Genomic DNA, 22,267 nt, shown 5'->3' on the forward strand with positions numbered 1-22,267 from the left:
AGACTAATGTGCAAATAATAACCATTCACCTTTAAATTACAGCATGTATTTCAAATATCAAAGAAATTATTTTGCATAAATATAAAGTTCATGAAAATTGACATTTATACATTGTCTAGTTTATAGTCTGCATTCTGTATTTTCTTGTTTCCCACTAATTTCTTTTTTGGAATTTTTAAATATGTGGACTAATGATCCAGTCCAGAACCATATAACACATTTGATCTTGCTTCTTTAATATTATTTATTGAGGACATATTCCTCAGCTCTTTCTTGTATTTTATGACTTTTGAAGTTTGAAAGAAAAGAATTACATAATGTCCTTTTTATTTGTTGCCCATAACTTAGATTAGGTAGAGCCTTTCTTATAGGAATAAAGTCAATTTAGATAGTGTCATATGTGTAGGAATTTACCTAGTTTTCTTCTTAACTTTGATTGCTTAATTAAGGTGATATCTTTATTAACATTGACAATGAAAGTAAAATTTTTTAAATTAATTTTGGAAATCAAACTCAGGACCTTGCACTTGCCAAGCTACTGCTGTACCTCTGAGCTATATTTCTGGGCCCTGTAGTGAAATTTTTGACTTGTTCTACTTTAGCTTCCTTCAAATGCTAGTATTTACATAACTGTGAATAGTATAAGCCTGGCAGTATAGGTTTCTTCCCCTAGCATGAAGGCTAACCTAGGAATAATGCATTGGGTTACACTGTTAGGAAGGTTACTAAGTCACTAGCCAATAGAGACTTTTCTGCTCCATTATAATCTTGTGGACCTACCCTTATATATGTGATTTGTGATTGACCTAGCATATGACTGTACATATTCTGTGTTATAAATAAATCCAGCTATATTTGAAAAAACCCAAATGCTAGTATTCAGTATAAATTTTATTATTCCAAATATATTTCTTTTGTCTCTGTAGTTGAAGTTTGATTTACTGATTTTATGAGCACTAAATGATATAATTTTATGTTAATTGACTGAAAACAGGAGATATTCTTTCCATCATAGAAAATATTTTAAGTAAAAGTTATATTTTTAATTAATATTTACTGTTTAAATTTTTCTTTTACATGTACTAATAAAAATAAAATTTTTCTTTTTATCCATAGCATATTTTTTTGCCCTTTAGAAATACTCCTCAGCTTCCTTGTTTTCTTTTTTAATTATAGGAGCTGTTAATTCTACATTATTCTTTATGTGATATTGCTCTTTAGGGTGTGTATTTTTTATGCCTGTGCAAGATTGTAAACTGATATCAGGTAGCTTTTTAATTTCTGACAATAATACAAAACAGCCTAGACACATGGGAAGTAGTCAGTTCATTATGTAAGTTACGCTTAAGAAAATCTTTAAAGGAGATATTTAATGAAGAAATCTCTTTAATTTTAGTTAATAGACACCTAGCATTCCTGCTAAGGTTTTTAAATCTAAAAATACAACTTTATATAAACATGCTGGTTTTGTGTAGTGAATAAACTTGTATGATATTGGGATTCAGGAATAATTCATACATAGAACTTAATAATTAAACTATTGCTAAAATGTTTTAGTATATTATAAAGTGCACTGCTTATAGTTTCAAGCTTTATGATCATATTTGTTTTTTGCACTATCATTCTAAAAATGGAATTTAGCATATCTTTTATCAAGAGAGCTTTATGCTTTAGCTTTGATTTTGTTACATAAATGGTACTGCATTTTTTAAAAACAGTCGAATATATTGTAAACATTAGTAATGCTAATATAAATATTGCCAAGAAGATTATAAACTAGGATGACTGGCATATAAATAATATTGATAGCACTATAAACAGTGTGATACAATTCAAATAATGCTTATGCTAAAATCAACACTTTGGAACACTTTAGGTCCTGACCAATAGTAGAATTTCTAAAGTAGTTTATAAGACTTGGCCAAGTTTAATATTTGTGTAAATAATTAATCAAACTGGGAGTTTTATCATCACTGCAATGTTTGTCTAATGTTTATTTAAGAAGTGATGTGAATTTCAAGTTCATAATTTTAGATTGTAATCCTTTGTCTTGGTGTATAATTGAAAAGCAAAACACCATTCTCTATTAGAAAATGAAAATAAAGATTTAGTTTTATTTACTAGATTAGAAAGTTTTTTAAAAAAAATATATATATATATATATATATATATATTTGATCTAAGCCAGTTTTAAAAAATTATGATTTTTATATTTTTTGCAGAATTTGTGTGAATTATTCTTAGTGGTCAATAGAGAAAATATCTAAAGTATGTGAATTCATGATGAGATTCCATATATTCTAAATCTATACTTTCAGTGCATTCCTTCCTCTTTTAGTTTGAGGATTAGTACCATGAACCATATACATTTTATCAAAGATATTATTTCGAGGTCAAGTTAGTATTATCTGAAGAGAGCAAGTTTTATGTTTTTGAGTAAAATGCCTCAAAGTTATTTTGGTAAAAACAGTTTCAGGATTTTTTTTCAAAAGTGCTGAATACCCTCATGGTTATTAGACAACCTTGACAAAAATCTTCATAGTACATTTAGTTGAATGATTATAACATGAAGCATTGTATTTGTGATTGAATGTATTTATGGAGAAGAAATACTTTTCAAGAAGCAACCTTCTAAAAGACAATTTAATTACAAGTAGTATTGGATAAATTCTGAGAGTTGTTAGAACAATGCCCATTAGGTATTAGGCCTGCAAATAAAATTTGTGTTTTTTCCTTTTGTGGCACCTCATACAAAAAAGATGAGTGAGTTGTCCATCTGCTAGTACTTCTTACCATTGAAAGGTTAAACAGAACCAGCTCTTCTAGAGTTAAGTAGTTAGTTGTTTTTTATTGTTTCTGATTCACTCTGTGAATATGTTTTGTTAGTTCACAGTGAATACAGTGGATGATGCCAAGAGTTCTGGCAGTAGTCAAGACTGTTCTTTGCAAACTTATGAAATACCTGCTGTTCATATTGATGAAGAGTGTGTCTCAGTCACTCAGCAAGCTGACACAGCTCCTTTACAAACAAATGAAGAAAACCTTCCGCCAGAGAAAGAAAGGATAGAAAGTGAAATGGATCCTTCAGATATTTCAAATGTGAGTGCTGCTCACTTGGTAAGAACAACTTATCAGAATTCTGTATAAATACACTAAAAAAGAATAAACCTTAATAATAATAATTTGTACTATTTGATATATATTTTATAAAGAATTTTATGTTATTTAAGATAAGGTTCTTAGAGTGATTTTTTTGGTATAGTTGATTCTTTTGTAGAAATAGAAACTAAGAATAAGAGAATAAAAAATTATTTTAAATTATTAAGTTTATATATCATTTGAGCATTGAGAAACTAAATCTAGAATCATGAACCACTGGGTTCAGTCCTAAGCACTGCAACAGTAACAACAATGAAAAAGAAAAAGGAATCTAACTAAAGTGATTAAAGTCTTCATTTCAGTGTCTGGCATTCTGATGTATGTTGCTTACTAGATTTAGTCTTTAAAATCCTCTTAATGGATTACTTTAAATATCTACCCTTACTTGGTTAGAGTTGGTATTTGAGATGGAATTTTATTTACTGTTCCTATTCCAGAATCTCTAAAAGCATATTAATTATATATAGGTATGTGTATTTGAATGATTATTTACTTCTACTTTTCCCAGTTTATGTTCGTATTAAGATACTTGACGTGGGGGTAAGCCAAAATAGGTTAGAGAAGTTTCAGACTATTATATAATGAATTTGTATTAGCTTTATTTGCCTCTTTTCAACTCACCATAATTATTTTGAGGCTTATCCACATAGCTGTGTATTAATAGTTTATTCTTTTCATCATCTTTATTTAAGTTATAATTTGCAGAACATACATTTCATCCATTTAAAGCTATCATTGTTTTTGAGTTGTGTATTCATTACCAGAATCAATTTTAGAATATTCTTCATTTCAGAAAGGAACCAAGTGTCCATTAGGAGTCATTCTCTTCCATTGCCATCTCTACCTTCCCAGCTCTGACGGTCCCTCTCTGCCTCCTGTCTGTATAGTTTTGCCTCTTTTAGACATTTCATAAGAATGTAATAAAATATTTAGCTCTTTGTGACTGGCTTCTGTTACCTGGCATAGTGGTTTAAAGATTCACTCATGTTTAGGTCAGTACTTAATTCCTTTTTATGGTCAAGTTATAGTCTAGTGTATAGATGGATATATGCTACATTTTATTTATCTGTTCATCAGTTGGACATTGAGGTTGTCTTTGCTGTCTCATTATTATTATGAATAATGCTTCTTTAAACACTTGGGATTTTGTTGTGGTTTTGTTTTGTTTTGTTTTTTGAAACAGTCTTTCTATGTAGTTCAGGCAGGCCTTGCACTCATTATATAATTCAGACTGTCCTCCTGCCTCATCCTCCTGAGAACTGGGATTACAGGTGTGTGCCACCACACCTGGCCCTGCTTTAACTGATGATTTCCAAGCATATTATTTATATTATATCTGCATATTTTTAAGTTAGGTATTATACACCAAAATGCATTTTGATTTTATATATAATATTTTTTAACCATTACAGCATATATTCTCTGTTATACTATTATAGTATACTATTTTTGCTTTATATTTACTGATCATGTTTGATTTGTAACTTTTGAATCTTGACCTTCAAATGAAATTCACAACTTTTCATTAATAATTTATTTATGTAACTTTACAGTTTCTCTCACACAGCAGTCTGGTAAAGAAGGTAAGTCATGGATTACTGTTGCATTTTATGGAATTACAGGTAGGTCTTGGTTTTGAGACACTTCAAGTCACACAACTGGTAAGTGGTTGTGTCTGTTTTGGACCAAGGTCTTATGATTTTAGGTCAATAAACAGTTCTCCATGAGAAATGTAATCATTATATACATGTACTGCAAACATGTAGTACTAATAAAGAATACAAATTGGAAAAACATTTATTATTTTGTATAGTGTTCTGATCATGGTTAGAATATAAAGAAATATGCTTCACTGTTCAGTACGGTGATAAGTCTTTTTTTGTTTTGTTTTGTTTTTACCTTTTTAGTCCATGGCAGAAGTCCTTGCTAAAAAAGAAGAACTAGCAGATCGTCTTGAAAAGGCCAATGAAGAGGCCATTGCTAGTGCTATTGCTGAAGAAGAACAGTTAACTAGAGAAATAGAAGCTGAAGAAAACAATGACATTAACATTGAAACTGATAATGACAGTGATTTTTCTGTGAGCTTTTAGAATTTTTAACTTAATTCTTCAATTATGTATAGAAATAAAATGATTAGAACAAGGAAGACTTAGATTTCATCTATTCTCATTTAAAATTATTTCTTTAAAAATCATTTTGGTAAGATAGATTATTTTCATGGTGATTTTGATATATAATAAGCAATAGCAAGTTTAAAAAATAAACTACCATTATTAAGTAATTTTATGCATGATCCAGTTATTGAATTGGAAGTTATTATTCTCATTTTACAAATTAAGTTGATTCTCAAAGCAAGAACTCAGTGTTACTCAGATTGTCATTTTAAAGAGTAAGAATCTAACTCTTACATTATAACCAAGGGAGAATGATACACTGCTTTACTATCAGTCTCTTATATATAAAGGGAATTTGTTAAAGAGTTAAAAGTAACTACAAGTTTTGTGTTTCATGTATTTTGTTATTAAATTTTATGCCAGTAAATAATCTTGAGCTCTGCCAGTGTGTACTTTATATATTATTTGTTTATTTAATGTAAATTTACTTCTTTTGTATCTGCTAATCATTAGTAGGTACTTCCAATTTATGAGCTGTGGTATTTTAACTTGGTAATTATTATGATTACATAAGGTATGTAGCTTTTTTCTGGTTTTAAACTATTATTAAATGAAATATATTAAAATACATAGGTCAATTTTATGTATAATTTTTTAAAGTTAGTAATAATCGTGTCCAAAAAATAATTTGCCATTTTCTCTTGTTATATTTTAGGCCAGTATGGGCAGTGGGAGTGTATCTTTCTGTGGCATGTCTATGGACTGGAATGATGTTCTTGCAGATTATGAAGGTATTTGTGTGCTTGTGTATGTATGTGTTGGTAGGTACAGCAGCATATACTAGATTATCTTTCAAGCAATTTTTATATAAAATAATTTAAGATAGAAATGTTACAGACTGTTAAAGTCTGTTCTCAAATGTTGGTAATTGTTAAACAATAACAGTATTTTATTTGTTTACTTGTTTGGTTTGGTTTGATTTTTTTTGAACAGCTCGTGAATCTTGGCGCCAAAATACATCCTGGGGGGACATTGTAGAAGAGGAACCTGCTAGACCTCCAGGGCACGCAATTCACATGCATGAAAAACTTTCCTCACCATCTCGTAAAAGGTTTGGTGTTTGAGAATTAATTTGAAATGTTTTACAGGAGGGAAACCAGCCGTCTTTGACTATTACATAGAGTTACTACATAATCTTTTTTGGCAAATAACTTCAGAACAGTTTGAGATCCACTGAAAAGTGACAGTGCTTTCCGAAAATGCTAGGTCAAACTGAGTTTTGTATACTTTAAGACCTTTGAAGTCACTATTTTTAGGTTATTATGTAAACATTTGTCTCTTATTCATTTGTTTTTATTAATAGAACAATTGCAGAATCTAAGAAGAAACATGAAGAAAAACAAATGAAAGCACAACAGTTAAGGGAAAAGCTGCGTGAGGAAAAGACATTAAAGCTGCAGAAACTTCTGGAAAGGGTGAGTTTTTATTTTTTTAGGAAATTATGGTAGTCTTAAATTGGTGAGCTTATTTTGAAGTAGACTTTTTTCTTGTTTTAGATAAGCCAAAAGAAGTATAAAATAATTACATTTGCTAGGAAATAAAGTCATTTTTATCTATTAAATTGAAGGTTAACTGATTTAAAAAATTGTCTTTGCTAAAATGTATAGTAAATTGATACTTTACCAGGTTGGCTTGGGGTTTTGAAGCAATACTTTGTCTTTTGTCATTTTTATTGGGAAGTTTCCTTGGGTGGGCTTGCCCAAAGTGTGGAACGACTTCCTAGGACAGTTTTGAGGTGGAGATTATTAGAATTCTTATGTGTGTTTGGCCTGTGGTCAGTCTTAGCCCGTGACGCTCACTTGGTTTTATTATTGTTAGTGTGCGTGTGGGTCTATGAGTAACCTCCTCAGCTACAAGGGTTTTAAGTTACCACCCAGGCCCCAGTGCTGTAGCTGTGTGCATATTCACTGCTGGCCCTATAGTCATTTGCACAAATCTTGGAAGAGGCAGCGAATCTGAAAGTTGTGGGTTGTTTTAGATGATACAGTAAGAAAAAAAAAAATAACAAAAAAAAATTTAGCTAATCTAAATAGAAACTAAAGAGTCAAAATCAGAAATGAAAGTATAGTCATTACAATAAATGAGACAGATAAAACAAATACAAGGGACTGTTATAAGCAACTGTATGCCATCTCCAGAACTGTGAGAGTAAGTTTGTCTTCTTTGTGCCATTAACCTGTGTCTGCTGATCTAAGCAAATGGAGACTCAATGTATGAAAAGTGTGCAACATCGTAATCAATTGGAAAAATTTAGTATTTGGTAAAAGGCAGAATGTCCACTCCCATCACTTTTCCCAACATAGTACTAAAGTAAAAGTAAAAGCAGCCATGAAAATAAAATAAAAAGTGCATTTAAACCAGAGGTAAAATTATCTATATTTGCAAGTGGTATGATCATATCCATAGAAAACTTAATAGCTGCATAAAAGAAATAATATGCAAATTCAGTGAAGTTTCAAGACATGCACTCAATCTATAAAAATTAATGGAATTTTTATATACTTACGAAATATCTGAAAGAAAAATCAGTAACATAATCCTCTGTACATAAGCATTAGAAAAAAGAAAATAATTGGGACTCAAAAAATATTAAAGGTTGTTCACTCAAAAAATAAAATATTGATGAAAGAAGATACAAAAGACATAAGTGACTCTGAAAACATCTCTTGTTCATGGATTGGAAGAACTAATATTGGTACAAAAGCCATACTATCTTAAGTAAACTACAGATTCTGTACAATCCCTATTAAAATCCTAGTGATGCTTTTACTTTTTTTACAAATGGAAGAATAGATAGAAAAATAGAAAAAATAAAGCCTGATATTCAAATGGAACTGCAACAAAACTCCAGAGATAATTAAGATAAAAACATACAGATTCTAACAGGACATAATAACCAGTACAGAGGGGCTGGGGATTTAGCTCAGCGGCATAAGTGCCTGCGTTGCAAGCAGGCAGTCGTGAGTTCGATTCCCGGTACCGATAAAAAGGAAAAAGACAAAAAAAAAAAAAAAAAAAAAAATCAGTGCAGAAATAAACGGCAGTTATGACCAGAAGATCCTTTGACAAGGATGCCAAAAACACAGGATGGGAATAACTTAGTATTTCCAACAAATCAGGAAACAAATTAGGAAAACTGGATACCCACATGGCAAAAAATGAAATTACTCCATTTGACTTAGCTATGCCCTTCTAAACATTTTCCCAGAGGAATTAAAAGCATTGTATCACAGTGATGTATGTGCAGCACAATTTGTAATAGCTAGATCTTAGAACCAAAATGTCTATCAATTGAAAAACTAATAAAAAGAGATGTGGTCTTTCTATATACTCAGCCATAAAGAAAGTAAAACTGGAGACTTTTATAAGTAAATGGATGCAACTCAAGACTACTCATAACTGAAATAAACCAGGCACACATGTGTTGTGTTGTTTGCCTAGTGTGAGAAACCGAAAGAGTAAATAAGATCCAAAATGTACAATAGATACTGTAAAATGGGAAGAAACTTCTGAAAGAAAGAGAAATTGGGATGAGGAAATGGAGAAAAGAATGAAGAGAAGAGCAAAAAATAAATAAAAAATAGTTAAGATAGCTGTACTACTAATTTCTCTTAGTTCATTGAAAAGAAAGATTTGAGGGGCTGGGGATTTAGCTCAGCGGCATAAGCGCCTGCCTTGCAAGCAGGCAGTTGTGAGTTCGATCCCTGGTACCGATAAAAAGGAAAAAGACAAAAGAAAAAAAAAAAGAAAAGAAAGATTTGTGCAGTATCGTTTGGAGAATTAAATGCCTATATCTTGTACTCTGAGTAACTAATTTAAAGATAGCAATACACAATGTATTAACCATTGTTATCCTCCTAATATCTTGTTTCAAAGTTTTGATTTTTTTCTTTAAAAAAATGAAATTAGACACTCATCTAAAACCATACACAAACATCAGTGTAAAATGGAGTAAAACTTAAAGCACAAGTGCTGAAACCATAAAATATTTTGAGGAAAATAGAGGGAAGTCTTCTTTATGACATTTGTCTTGGCAGTTACATTTTGAATATGATACCAAAAGCACAGGCAACACAAGCAAAAATGGGGAAGTAGTATCATATCAAGTTAAAGCCCTCTATGCAGCAGAGAAAAAATCAACAGAATGAAAGACAGCTTACAGAACAGGAAAAAATACTTGGAAGACATGTCAACTATGGCCTTATATCCAAGTAGTTAAGGAACTCACATAACTCAGCTGCCATAGAACAAATAACCTGATTCAAAATGGTCAATGGACTTAAATAGATAGATCTTAAAAGGACAAATTCAAATATAGAAAGCTCTTCAACTGTTATAATGACCATGAAAAGGCAGATAAATCAGCAGTGAGAGAACACCTCACACTGTTCCATTTCTGTAACACAAAGGCAGAAGTGAAGTGTGGGTCAGGGTGTGCAGAAAGAGCCCTTATCTGCCTCTGCTGGGAATCTAAGCTAGTACAACCATTGTGGTTAGCAGGATGGAATTTTTCTCAAGAAGTGAAAACAGTACAACTGTATAATCCAGAAATCTTTCTGGTACATAGTTAAAGGAAATGGTGTCAAGGCCACAAAGAGTTATTTGTGCACCCGTGATCATTGTAGCACTGTTCATAATTGCCAAAACGTGGAAACATTGTCTGTTGATAGATGAATGTATGAATGTATATATGTGATATGTTTATATATCTGCATCTGTTTATATAAATACAAGCATACTATTGAATGTTAGAATAAAATTCTGCTATTTATGGCAACATGGATGATGCAAGAGAACATTAAACCAAGAGAAAATAAAACACTGTTTTGGTTATTTTTCTCTCATTGCTGAGATGAAATACCTGAAACCCAAAGTTGAAAGATAAAAGGTTTATTTGGCTCATAGTGTATAAAGGTTTCAGTCCATAATCAGCTGGCACCAAGGCATGGTGGTTTGGCAGAAGACCATTACAGAGGAGAGCAGTTTATGGTGAGCAGACTGTAGCAAATCAGCAAGGGAGAGAGACAAGACTGTTGCTCTCCCTTATAGATTCAGCCATCTCTCAAAATCCTGCCCCTTATAACTATATGAGGCTTTGAGGTGACATCTAGACACAGACCATAACAAAACAGAGAAAGAATAACTACATGTTCTTGATTTATACATAGAGTCTGAATTAGTCAGATTTATAGAAAAGGACAGTAGGGTGATGGTTGCCAAGGATTGGTTGGAGGAGAAACACAGTGATGCTTGGAAAAGGCACCAAATTTTCAGTTAGGCTTGATGAATTTCCGGAGATGTAGTAGAAAAGCATCATGTCTGTAGTTAACCCAAACTTTCAAACAATTCAAATACCACAGAAAAAGGTGTATCTATCTTTTAATGTAGAGATTTTCTCATTAGAATATATATTAATTTTTCCTAACAGGGGAAAAATTTAATAGTACTAGTGAAAGGTGTCAGGTTTGAGTAAGTGAAGCTTTAATTGAAATTTACAAAAGAAAGTCTATGAGTACTTGAAATGTCTAACTTGATCAGTGTGGTGTAGTGGAAAGAACTTAGGCTTTGGAAATGGCCAATCCAATTCCCTTCCTGATTTTTACTATATATTATATGGTAAAATATACTATGAAGCCCTGAGAAAGTTATTTTACATTATCACATTTCTGTTTCTTGAATGATAAAATGACAGTTAGTAGCATGTTTTGATGCTTAAATGAGGTCTTTATATAGAGAGAAACACTGCTAGAATGGCTGTTGCTCAACATGCAATCTTATTGTTGCTTTTACATGGCAGGTGTAGATCACTTAGTCACTTACGCTGTGTCACAAGTTGAATTCAACATTCAATGTCTTTTTTTTTTTTTTTTTTTTTTTTTGTCTTTTTCCTTTTTATTGGTACCAGGGATCGAACTCAAGATTGCCTGCTTGCAAGGCAGGCGCTTATGCTGCGGAGCTAAATCCCCAGCCCCCAACATTCAATGTCTTAAAAAAGAAAACACTTTTAACCCACAATTTCACTGAAATTAGTAGTAATAATTGCTTGATAATTCTTGCACTGGATCCCTGATGATTAAGTTGTGTTCAAGCTTTCAGTTGTGGACATGGTCTAGGGTGGGAGGGTCCACTTCCCAGCTTGCCCATGCAGTCACTTATAGGCTTCATTTCCTCTTTTACTATTACTGACTAGAAACTTTGGTTCTTGCCCAGTGGCCTTTCCTTGTTCCAGATGCTTTCCTAAGATGTTTAGTGGTTTTCCATAGAAAGTAATCAGAGAGTAGAGAGGAAAGAAAGAGTACAAGAGAACTGATAAAAAGGAAGCTTTACTGTTTTTGTAACATCACTTTGGTTACATCCTAGTATAAAAGAGGAGGAGATGGCACAAAGTTTTTAATACCAAGTGGTTTAGATAACTGGGAGCCATCTTGGATCCTGAATGCTACAAGTACCTAACAATGTGACAAAAGATGATGACCATTGTTTTGTAATTACAGGTAAATTATTTTATTACCTCTGACACTTGGAGTACTAATATGCATAGGATTAGCATGTAATTTGCATTGAGAAATAATTAGACTGAATTATATGAATATATATAAAATGAGCTAAGTAACATTTGGTACCTTCAGAAGAGTAATTGAATTTACCATTTAGTGGAAGATAATTTTGATGTTTTTCTTTTAACCTGAATCTTAAGAATTAGTTATTTAGAATGAATAAACCAGATATGAAAAGCAGTCTTCCTATTGTGAAACTGTACAAAAAGTTATGATATTACTTCATTTTTATTTTTTATTGTTTTAAATTTTATTTTAAAGATATTAAAATCCAGCAAAACAAAACAGAAGAAAGCCAGTCAAAACAAAGCAGCCAAATTGGTACAGAACTTCAAAGCAGGATACTAGGAAAACAACAATGCCTACCATAGTAAATCTTGTTATCTTCACAATAGTTGTCCACTCGAGCAGCTATAGCAAAATCAAACCAAAACAAAACAGAATAAAATTGAATAAAGCAAAAACAATCAGAATAAACCAAAACAGTGAGAACAGTGTTGGATTTCAAGGACAAGATAGAAGGAGCTCCCACATATTTGCTGTATTGCATATTGTCATCTTTCCAAGAGATGCTCAGACCTGGCCTCCAGCCTGCAAAATCAACCGGACAGTACAAGCATTTAGTTGCTTTATGTACCTTAGTTGCTGTCAACTCAGTCATTCCTCCAGACCAGTGGGTCACTTGGGGAGGTTAGGATCTTGATTTTCAGCCTGCCTACCATAGGAGGCCCTGATGTTTTTTTTTCCTGGAAGCCTTGTGGCTTGCACAGCTTACCAGAAGGGCTGGCTGGTTGGCTTCTTGTTGTACCCTCCCAGTCCCAGCATGACCGATTCTCCTATTTACTTCATTTTAAATCTTAAGTGAAGTGCTATGACACTACCATATTTCCTATTTTTTAATATAAATAAAATTATATAATGTATTTTCTCATTATATAATAAACTTCACATATTCGGGCAAACATCTATTACTCAAAATGTCCTTGATTTTTGAAGTTTTTTGACTAGATATTTTACTATGTATACCTTTTAATTCATTTCAGTGGTAAATTCTGCCTTCCATTGTATTATGGGTTATTGATTTCAACATTGTTCTATATATGTACTTGCATTTGTATAATATATATTCGTATTCATTCAGTTTCTGCTTTTATATAATTCATCCTCACTAGTGCTGAATCTTATTTTTTGGAACATGGAAAAAGTCTTTTACTTCTTGTATTTGATACAGTTTTAGTGAATGAAAGGCAGGTTTTTTTGTTTATTTATTAATTAATTTATTTTTGTAGAGCCAGGGTTCAAACCCTGGAAGCATGGAAGGCAAATTTTCTATATCCAACCACACTCTCAGCAGTAGGGCAGTTATTATACTGATCTTTAATCTGGAAGAAAACCCTCTCTTCCTTCATAGGATGAATTTTATGTGGATCACATGATTTTTCAGACTTCTTTCATTTTCTAGTCTCTAGAATAAAATCACTTATTTTTCTTGATTATGGTTTATATCAGGGATATTTAGTTTTATGAGGATAAGACATACACACTGTTTTCATTACAATTCATTATATGTTCTGTCCTCATGGTGGAGTACATGGTGGAAAATAAAAGCAAATGTTTCTATAGAGTCGTATCTAGTCTTGTGTTCTAAAGTTTGTGTGTCTATTCAGCTTTCAAAATAATTCCATGAGTCTGGCTCTATTTTTATTATTTTATTTTTGTTGATAAGAAAACTGAGACACAGGCTAAAATTCTGGCCCAGGTTACACAGCTACTAAAAGTAAGTGGTCAAGGTAGATTATGGGCACTAGTGGTCTAGCTTCATAGTCTGTGTCTTCATTCATTAGTCATACTTTTGCAGCTTTTTTCATTTTTATTTATATTTCATAAGACATTTACCTGTTTGCCCTTCTGTTAAATTGTGTATTTTGAAATGAAGAATTTGATAATTTACCGTACCTAGGAGAAAGATGTCCGGAAGTGGAAGGAAGAATTATTAGATCAACGGCGTAGGATGATGGAAGAGAAATTACTTCATGCTGAATTTAAACGAGAGGTGCAATTACAAGCAATTGTGAAAAAAGCACAAGAGGAAGAAGCCAAGGTATATTATAGATGTTTCAAGCACTTAATCATTTACCCAAGTAATTGTTTCAGGTATTATATAATGGTAATAGAAGTTAATGTTTATTGAGTGTTTATTCGGTTCCAGGGTAACAGAACATTTTACTGGCTCATTTAAAATTTACTAGATACAATGTCTTATTTTATCCTTATAATAATTCTATAAAAATATTTTTTACAGCTCTATTTAGGTATAATTGACAGAGAATAAGGAATAATACATACATTAAATATTTGATTTGATGGGTCAGGTATCTACTCTTGAAACTACTGGTAGTATGAATGTAATAATTCCTTTCTTCTGCTCTGGTACTATGCAATTGCTCTTCTGCTTTCTGTTGCCAAAATGTTTGCATTTTCTTAAACTTTACGATAATGGAGTCCTGTAATTTGTACCCTTTCCTTTCCTCTGGCTTCTTTCACTCAGCATAATTATTTGAATTTTTTCCATGTCGTGGTGTGTATTCCTTTTCATTGCCAAGAGGCCTCCCATTGTATGGAAATACTTTTAATTTTTAATCCAGTTACTCATTGATAGATATTTGTTCTTGTCCCAGTTTTTGTATATTATAGGTATAGCCTCTGTGGACATCTGCTTACAACTATTTTTGGAGACTTGTGCTTTCATTTTTCTTTTGCAAATATCTAGGAGTAGATTGGAAGAGTTATGGTAGGTTCATGCTCAAAACAATTTTTAAGCTGGTAAAACTATTTTATATTTGTACCAGCAGCAAATGAGTATACTAGAACATTTATACTAGGTATACTAGAACATTTTGACCAACATGTGGCACAGTTACATGTTTTAATTTTAGCAATCCCATTTTAATATGAATATAATATCTCAAGTTTTTTCCTATTTTTTTGTGTGAAAACACACATAAAACTTACTATGTTTTATGCAATTTAGTGGTGTTAAATACAGTCATAATTTTATATAACCATTCACTGTCCATGTTCAGAAATCTTTTTTTATTTTGTAAATCTGAAACTTTATATTCATTAAACAGTAGCTATTTATTCCTTTCCCCTGCCCGCCAGTCCCTGGCAACCATAGTTTCCTTTTCAAATTCTTTAATTTTTGCTACTTTGTATAGCTCATGTAAGTGGAATAACATCATAATGCCTTTCAAGTCTTCAGTGTTGTAGCACCTCTCAGAATTTCTTTCTTTTTCAGCTGAATAAAAGTTTGTTGTTTAAAATACCACTTTTTGCTTATCCTTTCATCCACTTGTTGCATCATTCTCAATGACGCAATAAACATGAACATCAGTTTATCTGTCTCTTTGAGTCACTGCTTTCATGTCTTTGCAGTATATACCCAAGAGTGGAATTGTTGGATCAGATAGTAATTCATTTTTAATTTGAGCAATAATGCTATTTTCCTTATCACTTATATAATGTTGCATTCCCATTGGTAGTACACAGGGTTCTTGTTATTCTACATAATGTCCAACCTCATTTATTTTCTGTGTTTTTTATAGTAGTCATCCTAATGCACAGCTGGTAGCATTTCATTGTAGTTTTAATTTGTGTTTTTCTAATGGTTAGTGAGTTGAATGTCATTGCATGTACTTATAGCCATTTGTGTATCTTTTGAGAAATGTCTGTTCTAGCACTTTATTTTTGAATGAAGATGTTGAATTGTTGAGATTTTTATATTCGCTATATATTCTAGATATCAATCTCTTACCAGATATGTAGGATTTAAAGTATTTACTTTCATTCTGTGTGTAGCTTTTTTTTTTTTTTTTTTGTCTTTTTCCTTTTTATCGGTACTGGGGATCGAACTCACGACTGCCTGCTTGCAAGGCAGGCACTTATGCCGCTGAGCTAAAATTTTTACTATGTTGTCATTTGATGCACAAGGTGTTTTAATTTTAATGAAGTTGTTTGCCTATTTTTTTAATAAACTTCCTGTTTTTACCTAGTTTTTTCATGTTTTTCTATCTTTGATGTCATATCCAAGGTATCGGTGCCAAATCCAATGTCATAGCTGGGCATGGTGGCGCATACTTGTAATCCCAACATTCTAGAAGCTGAGGCAGGAGGATTGCCAGGAGTTTAAGGTCAGCCTGGGCTACATAATGAGTTCACCCTGTCTCAAAAAACAAAACAAAACAAAACACAAATCCAGTGTCATGAAGCTCTTCTGTTACATGCTCTTCTAAGAGTTGTATAGATCTTACATTTAGGTCTTTGATCCATTTTGAATTAATTTTTGCTTGTAGTATTTTAATTTTTTTCCCTTAATGATATTGGGGATTGAACCCTCAGGCCTTAACATTGCGTTACATCTTCAGCCCTTTTTAAGCTTTTTTGAGACAGAGTCTTGCTAAGTTGTCCAGATTGTCTTCCTACTGTATCCCCAACAACTTTTTTAAAAAATTATTTTTAGATTATTTTATTTGCTTTCCTATTTTTCTACAGACACAAATCCTCAGTTTAACTTTCCATGACAATATAAATGGATTCAGTGCTTACCAATCTTCCACCACTAAGTTGTTTTCACATCTATCTTGGTTTGTTGGAGCTTAAAAGTGATCTTTCCAGAGTGCTCACATGTGTTGTACTCCTTGAATTCTTGGGTATTTCTGAACTTCAGCATTTTTGTATAAATTATGTCTTGGGTGAAGACCATATTAGTGATTCGCAGTATCCTTCCTTCAGGAAGACACTGTTTTGTGTCTAGCATTAACTTTCTGAGGAGAAGACTGTCTGAGGCCACACTGAGTTTTTGCATTCTTTTTTTTTGTTGTTTGTTTGTTTTCCTTTTTATTGCTACCAGGGATCAAACTCAGGACTGCCTGCTTGCAAGGCAGGCCAGTTATGCCACTAAGCTAAATCCCCAGCCCCTAAGAGTTTTTGCATTCTTATAGATAACTTGCATTTACTGTTTGGAAGTTAAAATTTTATTGTTCTTTCTTAATGTTTTATAATGTAGTAAGAACATTCTTCGTGTTGATCTTCCAAATCTACTTTTCGTGGGATAATGTAGGTTCTTTTAATCTTCAATTTGCTTCTTCCCATCAGAGTATGTTTCTTATATTTTATGTTGGAATATTTTCTGTTGCCTTTTTACGTACATAGATACTATTTACCGTTGTCTTTCTATTAGGTAACCTTGACTTGTTCTCCATAAAGCTTATTTATTTATTGACTTGGTCTCAGTTAAAAAATAAATATTAACTGATCAACATAATTCTTTTCATGTTAGTAATTTAAGGGCTTTCTGTCTCTATTCTGTTCCATGCTTTTCCTAATTTAATTACTTCCATCATAGCATTACTTTTCTGCTGTTTATTTCCTTAGCTTTCTAATCGCCATTTATTTTTATTGTTTTGTTATTTTATTGTCTTCTGATTTCTGATTTCTTCAGTGTTGCAAAGTTTGCATAGGAAATTTTCTTTTTTATTTAGTTATATCTTTTTTCTTGATCCAGTTCCCCCACCAGCTTATGCTTATTCTCTTTTGTCTTAATTTTATTTATTTGGTTGGTATAGTAGGTATTATTTCTTTTTCTTTCATCTTGATTTATGCTTAATATGTGAGTCCTGATACAGTATGAATAAGTTTTTCTTTAATGTACTTTTTTTTTTTGTCTTTTTACCGGTACCGGGGATCGAACTCATGGCTGCCTGCTTACAAGGCAGGTGCTTATGCCGCTGAGCTAAATCCCCAGCCCCTTTAATGTACTTTTTATTGTGTTCTTTCAGTATAGTTTGAAAAATACTTATATGGTTGATATACTTATGAAATTGTGCTTATGTAAAGAGCAAAATAGAAAAACAATAAACAGAAGTAGAGAGAAGTTCAGATACTTAAAATATTTCAATATATATGTTAGGATGTTTCATTTATACTAAAAGTTTATCTTAGTTTGTTGAAAAGAAAGTTTATTTCCAGTTGTTTCTTTTTGTAAGTCTTTTTGGTTTATGTTTTGTACTGAGTAGCTGCTTTGAAGATAATGATACAGAGTGTGATAATTATTTCTATTCTCTTACTTTGTTATGAAACTGTTTTTTCATAAAATAAGAAATTGTGTTTGTGGCCCAGAGATTGGGAAAGATGAATGAGAATTGTATTCAAATCTCTTTGTGTGCTTTTATTTATCCTGAGTTAGGTTTTACAGAACAGTATGGATTTCTGATGTCTGCTTCTGTCAGAGTTAGCTCCAGAGTTCACATCCCTCTTTTGATATGTTGTTTTCACTGTGACATGTCTTCCCTCTAGCTTTCAAGAATAAGAGATTTAATCCCAACTGATGCTTTGAGCCTTATCATTAGCCATACTTTACTCCTCAAAGATGTATTGTCTAGCACAGGGTGGGTAAATGCATGGCACGGGTGTTACTTGTTTTTCTTTTAAAACAAAAGATGTTAATCAGTGAGTTATTTTTTCTGAACGAAAACTTCATTATTTAGATTTAATTGCAGTGTTGGCATTTTACAGTAAATAAGTGGGTTTTGCCTTGTAGTTTGGGCAGAAGTTGATATTGAGTGTGAGGATGCTGTGTACAGTTCAGTGTCTTGAGTTTAACTGTCATTCATTTAATGTGTCAAAGGAAAATGTTTTGTTATTATAACTTTCATTCTCTCCAACTGATTCAATTAACATGAATTACCTAATTAACTATAGTGTAGTGAGTGTAATTTGAAACTACAATTGTTTGAAGTAGAACTCTGTAAGATAAAGTTGTATGAATCTTAAATTCTTAAGAAGTTGTTTTGTAAATTAAAACTATTTTCTGAGGCAGCTTCTAAATCAGTTCTTATGAATAAAGCCTGTGAGTTTGTTAAATACATTGGATTATGATTTATTTTGAGGTACATATTGGAAGAAAAACCCATAAGTCACTCATTTTTCTTTGTGCCTTATCATTGGTTTATATTTTATATTAAAACCATTGTTAAGGTTCTTAGTCTTATGATGTGTCCTAGATTAACTTGATTTGAACCCTACTTTCTTTGTGTTTATTGAAGGTAAATGAAATTGCCTTTATAAATACCCTTGAAGCACAGAATAAACGGCATGATGTTTTATCAAAATTGAAGGAATATGAACAGAGACTTAATGAGTTACAGGAAGAGCGACAGAGAAGACAGGTAGAAAAGCAAGCACGCGACGAAGCTGTGCAGGTAGGATTTGATTCTACAAGCATTTGCTGAGCACCATCTCTCATTTCCTAGGCTCTGGGTAAGGTGCTAAGGATCCAGGAGTAAAACTTCCTCTCTGTTCTTGATGTGCATGGTTAACATAGGACTTCTTGAAAACAGTCTGCTGGAAACAGTGTTTACTTTTTCAGATAAGGTTGTCAGCACCTTCAGTAGATGGCAGTCATAGAAACAGAATCTCTAGATGAAGGGTTGAACTCTTAACAGATTATTATCTATTCTTTTCTAATTGGGTTGGGCAAGAATATGGTCCTCTTCTCCTAATAAAAAAAGATGGCTTTTGGCCAAGTATATATAGCCATAAGAACTGGATCATCTTTTTTCTTATGAGAAGGAGCACCTGTCATTTACTGGCCAGTATCACCCGATACTTTACACCTCTGCAGCAGACCTTAAGTAAGCTGCCATTTTCAGGATAGGAAGAAAGGTTAAGCCATGAACTGTTTCTGTTTATGAAGTATTTTAGGTTTTCTTTAATAAAGTATCTTGCCCTTAGATTCTTTTAAGTGCTTACATTTTTGGTATAAAGAACAAATTTGCAGTGTTCAAATACACATTCAAACTTACTGTATCTATTGTAACTAATATTTATTTGTTCTTTGACTTAGTGATCATTTGAGTTGCTGCAAGTTATGTGCCATGATTGGCTTGAGGATATGAAAAATATATGTACTTTTTCTCAGTAGGAAGACATATTCAAAAACAAACTTGAACAGGTTAAGTACTATAATAAAGGCATTTTCATAGCTAGGAGACCACTTTACTCACATAGGGAGTGAAGAGGATATGAGAAAGGGAGTTTTCAGAAGAAGATACTTCAACTAGATTTGCAAAGGTGGGACAGTTGCATGCTGAGATGTAGCGTGGGAGGGCATGCATTCCACACACAAGGAGATAGGAACGATTACTGCGTGGAGAATTGGGGAGAGTAGAGCATAGAAACTTCGTAATGATAGAAATTAGGGATATTGATACTTTCTGCTTCATGTCACTGGTGATTTTAAGAAATTAAAAATGTTAATGTGTTTTTAAGTTTATTGATTATATTTCACATTTATAGACATTAACAAGCACTTTGAGATTCATCCCTGATTTCTGTTTGGTTTGAGTCCATGTCTTGAATAATAAGCTAACACGTGTTAAAAATATAGAATGGTTCTACTAAAGAAACTACCTTGTATTAGTTAAGGCTCCCTAGAAGAAGGGCCACAATGGATAGAAAATAGATGTGTGCTTATGCAAGGGAATTTACTAGCTAAGCCAATAGGATTGGAGATGGGAGAGTCCATAGTGACCATCTCTGCATGCTGGAGAGTGGAAGGAGCCAGTGCTGCTCATCCCAGGAAGATAAAGGGATCAGGGATATAACACCAGCCCAAAGTTAAAGGCTTAGAAGCTCATGATAGAGTCACTAGCAATAATTCTGTTGGTGGGATAGGGAAGACTTTCTGGAAAAGGTGACTTCTTTTCTGGATTTAGGAGAGAAATATATAATCAATATTATATATTTTTAAATGTACATCTTTGATTCCTTTCATTACCTTTTATACATTTGAAATTACATAATTATCTTCAGTTGAAAATGATGACTCGACTCTTGCTTAATAATTTGGAACATTAAAGCTTAAAGGAAAGCAGTTTACTAAAAGTATTAAGGAACTTTTTATGGTAAAAACATTATTGTCTTAAACATCAAATGTTTAACTTTTTCTTCAGAAAGTTCCTATTAGTAAAATAAAGTGTTTGATTATTTAGGGCTGACTTACATTTTCAGTATGACAGAAATTCAAATTCAAAGGCTTCAGATTCACTCAGTTGTAAGACAGGGTCTATGTTCAGGCCCTAAACTAATGGCACAATATTCCAGGAAATTAAAAACTCATTGAAAGCTGGTCAAACCACTAGAGAGAAACTAAAGATAAGCTTTCAGACCTTGAAGACAGGTTTGAAGCTAGTGATAATGAAAGGAAAGATCTCTTAAAAATATTAAGGAATCAGGGGCTGGGGATTTAGCTCAGCGGCATAAGCACCTGCCTTGCAAGCAGGCGGTCGTGAGTTCGATTCCCGGTACCGATAAAAAGGAAAAAGACAAAAAAAACCAAAAAAACAAAAAACAAGGAATCAGGAAATAACAATTCAGCTGTAAGAAAACACAAAGAAAAATTTTGAGTGATGTCAGCAAAAAATCAGGGGTCAACCAATGACATAAAGAAAGACTATTTACAGAAGTAATACCAGAAAACTTCTCAAACATGGGAAAAAGACAAGAAAAGAATATTAAAGACTGTTAGAAACAAGAAACAGATCACCTACAAAGGAAAATCCATCAGAATCACAAACCGTTAAGTCAAGAACTTGGAGTGAAGAGTTTCAAATCCTAAAAGAAAACAAATTCTAACCCATATTGATGTACTCTGCAAAACTATTTTTCAAAATTGATTGAAAGTAGATACTTCATTGATAAAGAACAACTGAAGGAATTTATGACCACCAAACCAATCCTACAAAGAGTGCTAAAGGATATTCTAGAGAGACATAAAGATGATCACGGTTCCAGGAACAGCAGCAGAGGGGTACCACCAAACAGGGCAGGCAAGTGAATGTTGGGGACCAATAGTAGGAGGATAGCTTGGCAGAGATAAGCCACTGCATGCCAGTTGTAACCATTAATGTAGATGACCTCAATTCACCAATAAAAAGAAACACAGGAGAGTGGATCAAGGAATAAGATCCATCAATATGTTGTATACACAAAACATTTAACTTGAAATTCATAGACTGAAAGTCAAGGAAGAGAAAATAATGTTCCATGTGACAAGAAACCAGAAAAAAGCAGGGGTAGCTTGCCCATCAACTGCAGAATGGCTAAGAAACTTTATATAGTATTTTTATACAATGGAAAGTTACTCAGCTGTAAAAGAGGATAATTTCAAAGCACCTGTAGGTAAATGGATGCAGTTTGAGATTGTGCTCATGGGTGAAATGGTTCAGATTCATAAGGATGAACAATCTCCCTAGAATAAAAAACTGAAGGATGGGGGCTGGGGATTTAGCTCACTGGCATAAGCACCTGCGTTGCAAG

General features: G+C 32.6%; 1 protein-coding gene across 10 annotated transcripts in view; it reads left to right on the forward strand.

Annotated features, from left to right (window-relative positions):
* The window catches only part of Scaper (S-phase cyclin A associated protein in the ER), a 394,758-nt gene that overhangs the window by 91,905 nt on the left and 280,586 nt on the right, over window positions 1-22,267 (forward strand). For 7 of the 10 annotated variants that reach the window (XM_063243413.1, XM_063243412.1, XM_063243407.1 and 4 more), the window contains 7 exons: window positions 2,887-3,117; window positions 5,067-5,237; window positions 5,989-6,064; window positions 6,267-6,384; window positions 6,637-6,748; window positions 13,851-13,991; window positions 18,994-19,149. In XM_063243413.1, the coding sequence (XP_063099483.1) occupies window positions 2,887-3,117; window positions 5,067-5,237; window positions 5,989-6,064; window positions 6,267-6,384; window positions 6,637-6,748; window positions 13,851-13,991; window positions 18,994-19,149 (1,005 nt within the window). The remainder of the gene's footprint in view (window positions 1-2,886; window positions 3,118-5,066; window positions 5,238-5,988; window positions 6,065-6,266; window positions 6,385-6,636; window positions 6,749-13,850; window positions 13,992-18,993; window positions 19,150-22,267) is intronic. The other 3 variants (XM_063243409.1, XM_063243411.1, XM_023562284.2) reach the window with 1 other exon arrangement.

This window comes from Cavia porcellus, unplaced genomic scaffold (genome assembly GCF_034190915.1).
Source record: "Cavia porcellus strain 051 isolate PalLab524CR breed Dunkin Hartley unplaced genomic scaffold, mCavPor4.1 scaffold_38, whole genome shotgun sequence".
NCBI classification, from domain to species: Eukaryota; Metazoa; Chordata; class Mammalia; order Rodentia; family Caviidae; genus Cavia; species Cavia porcellus.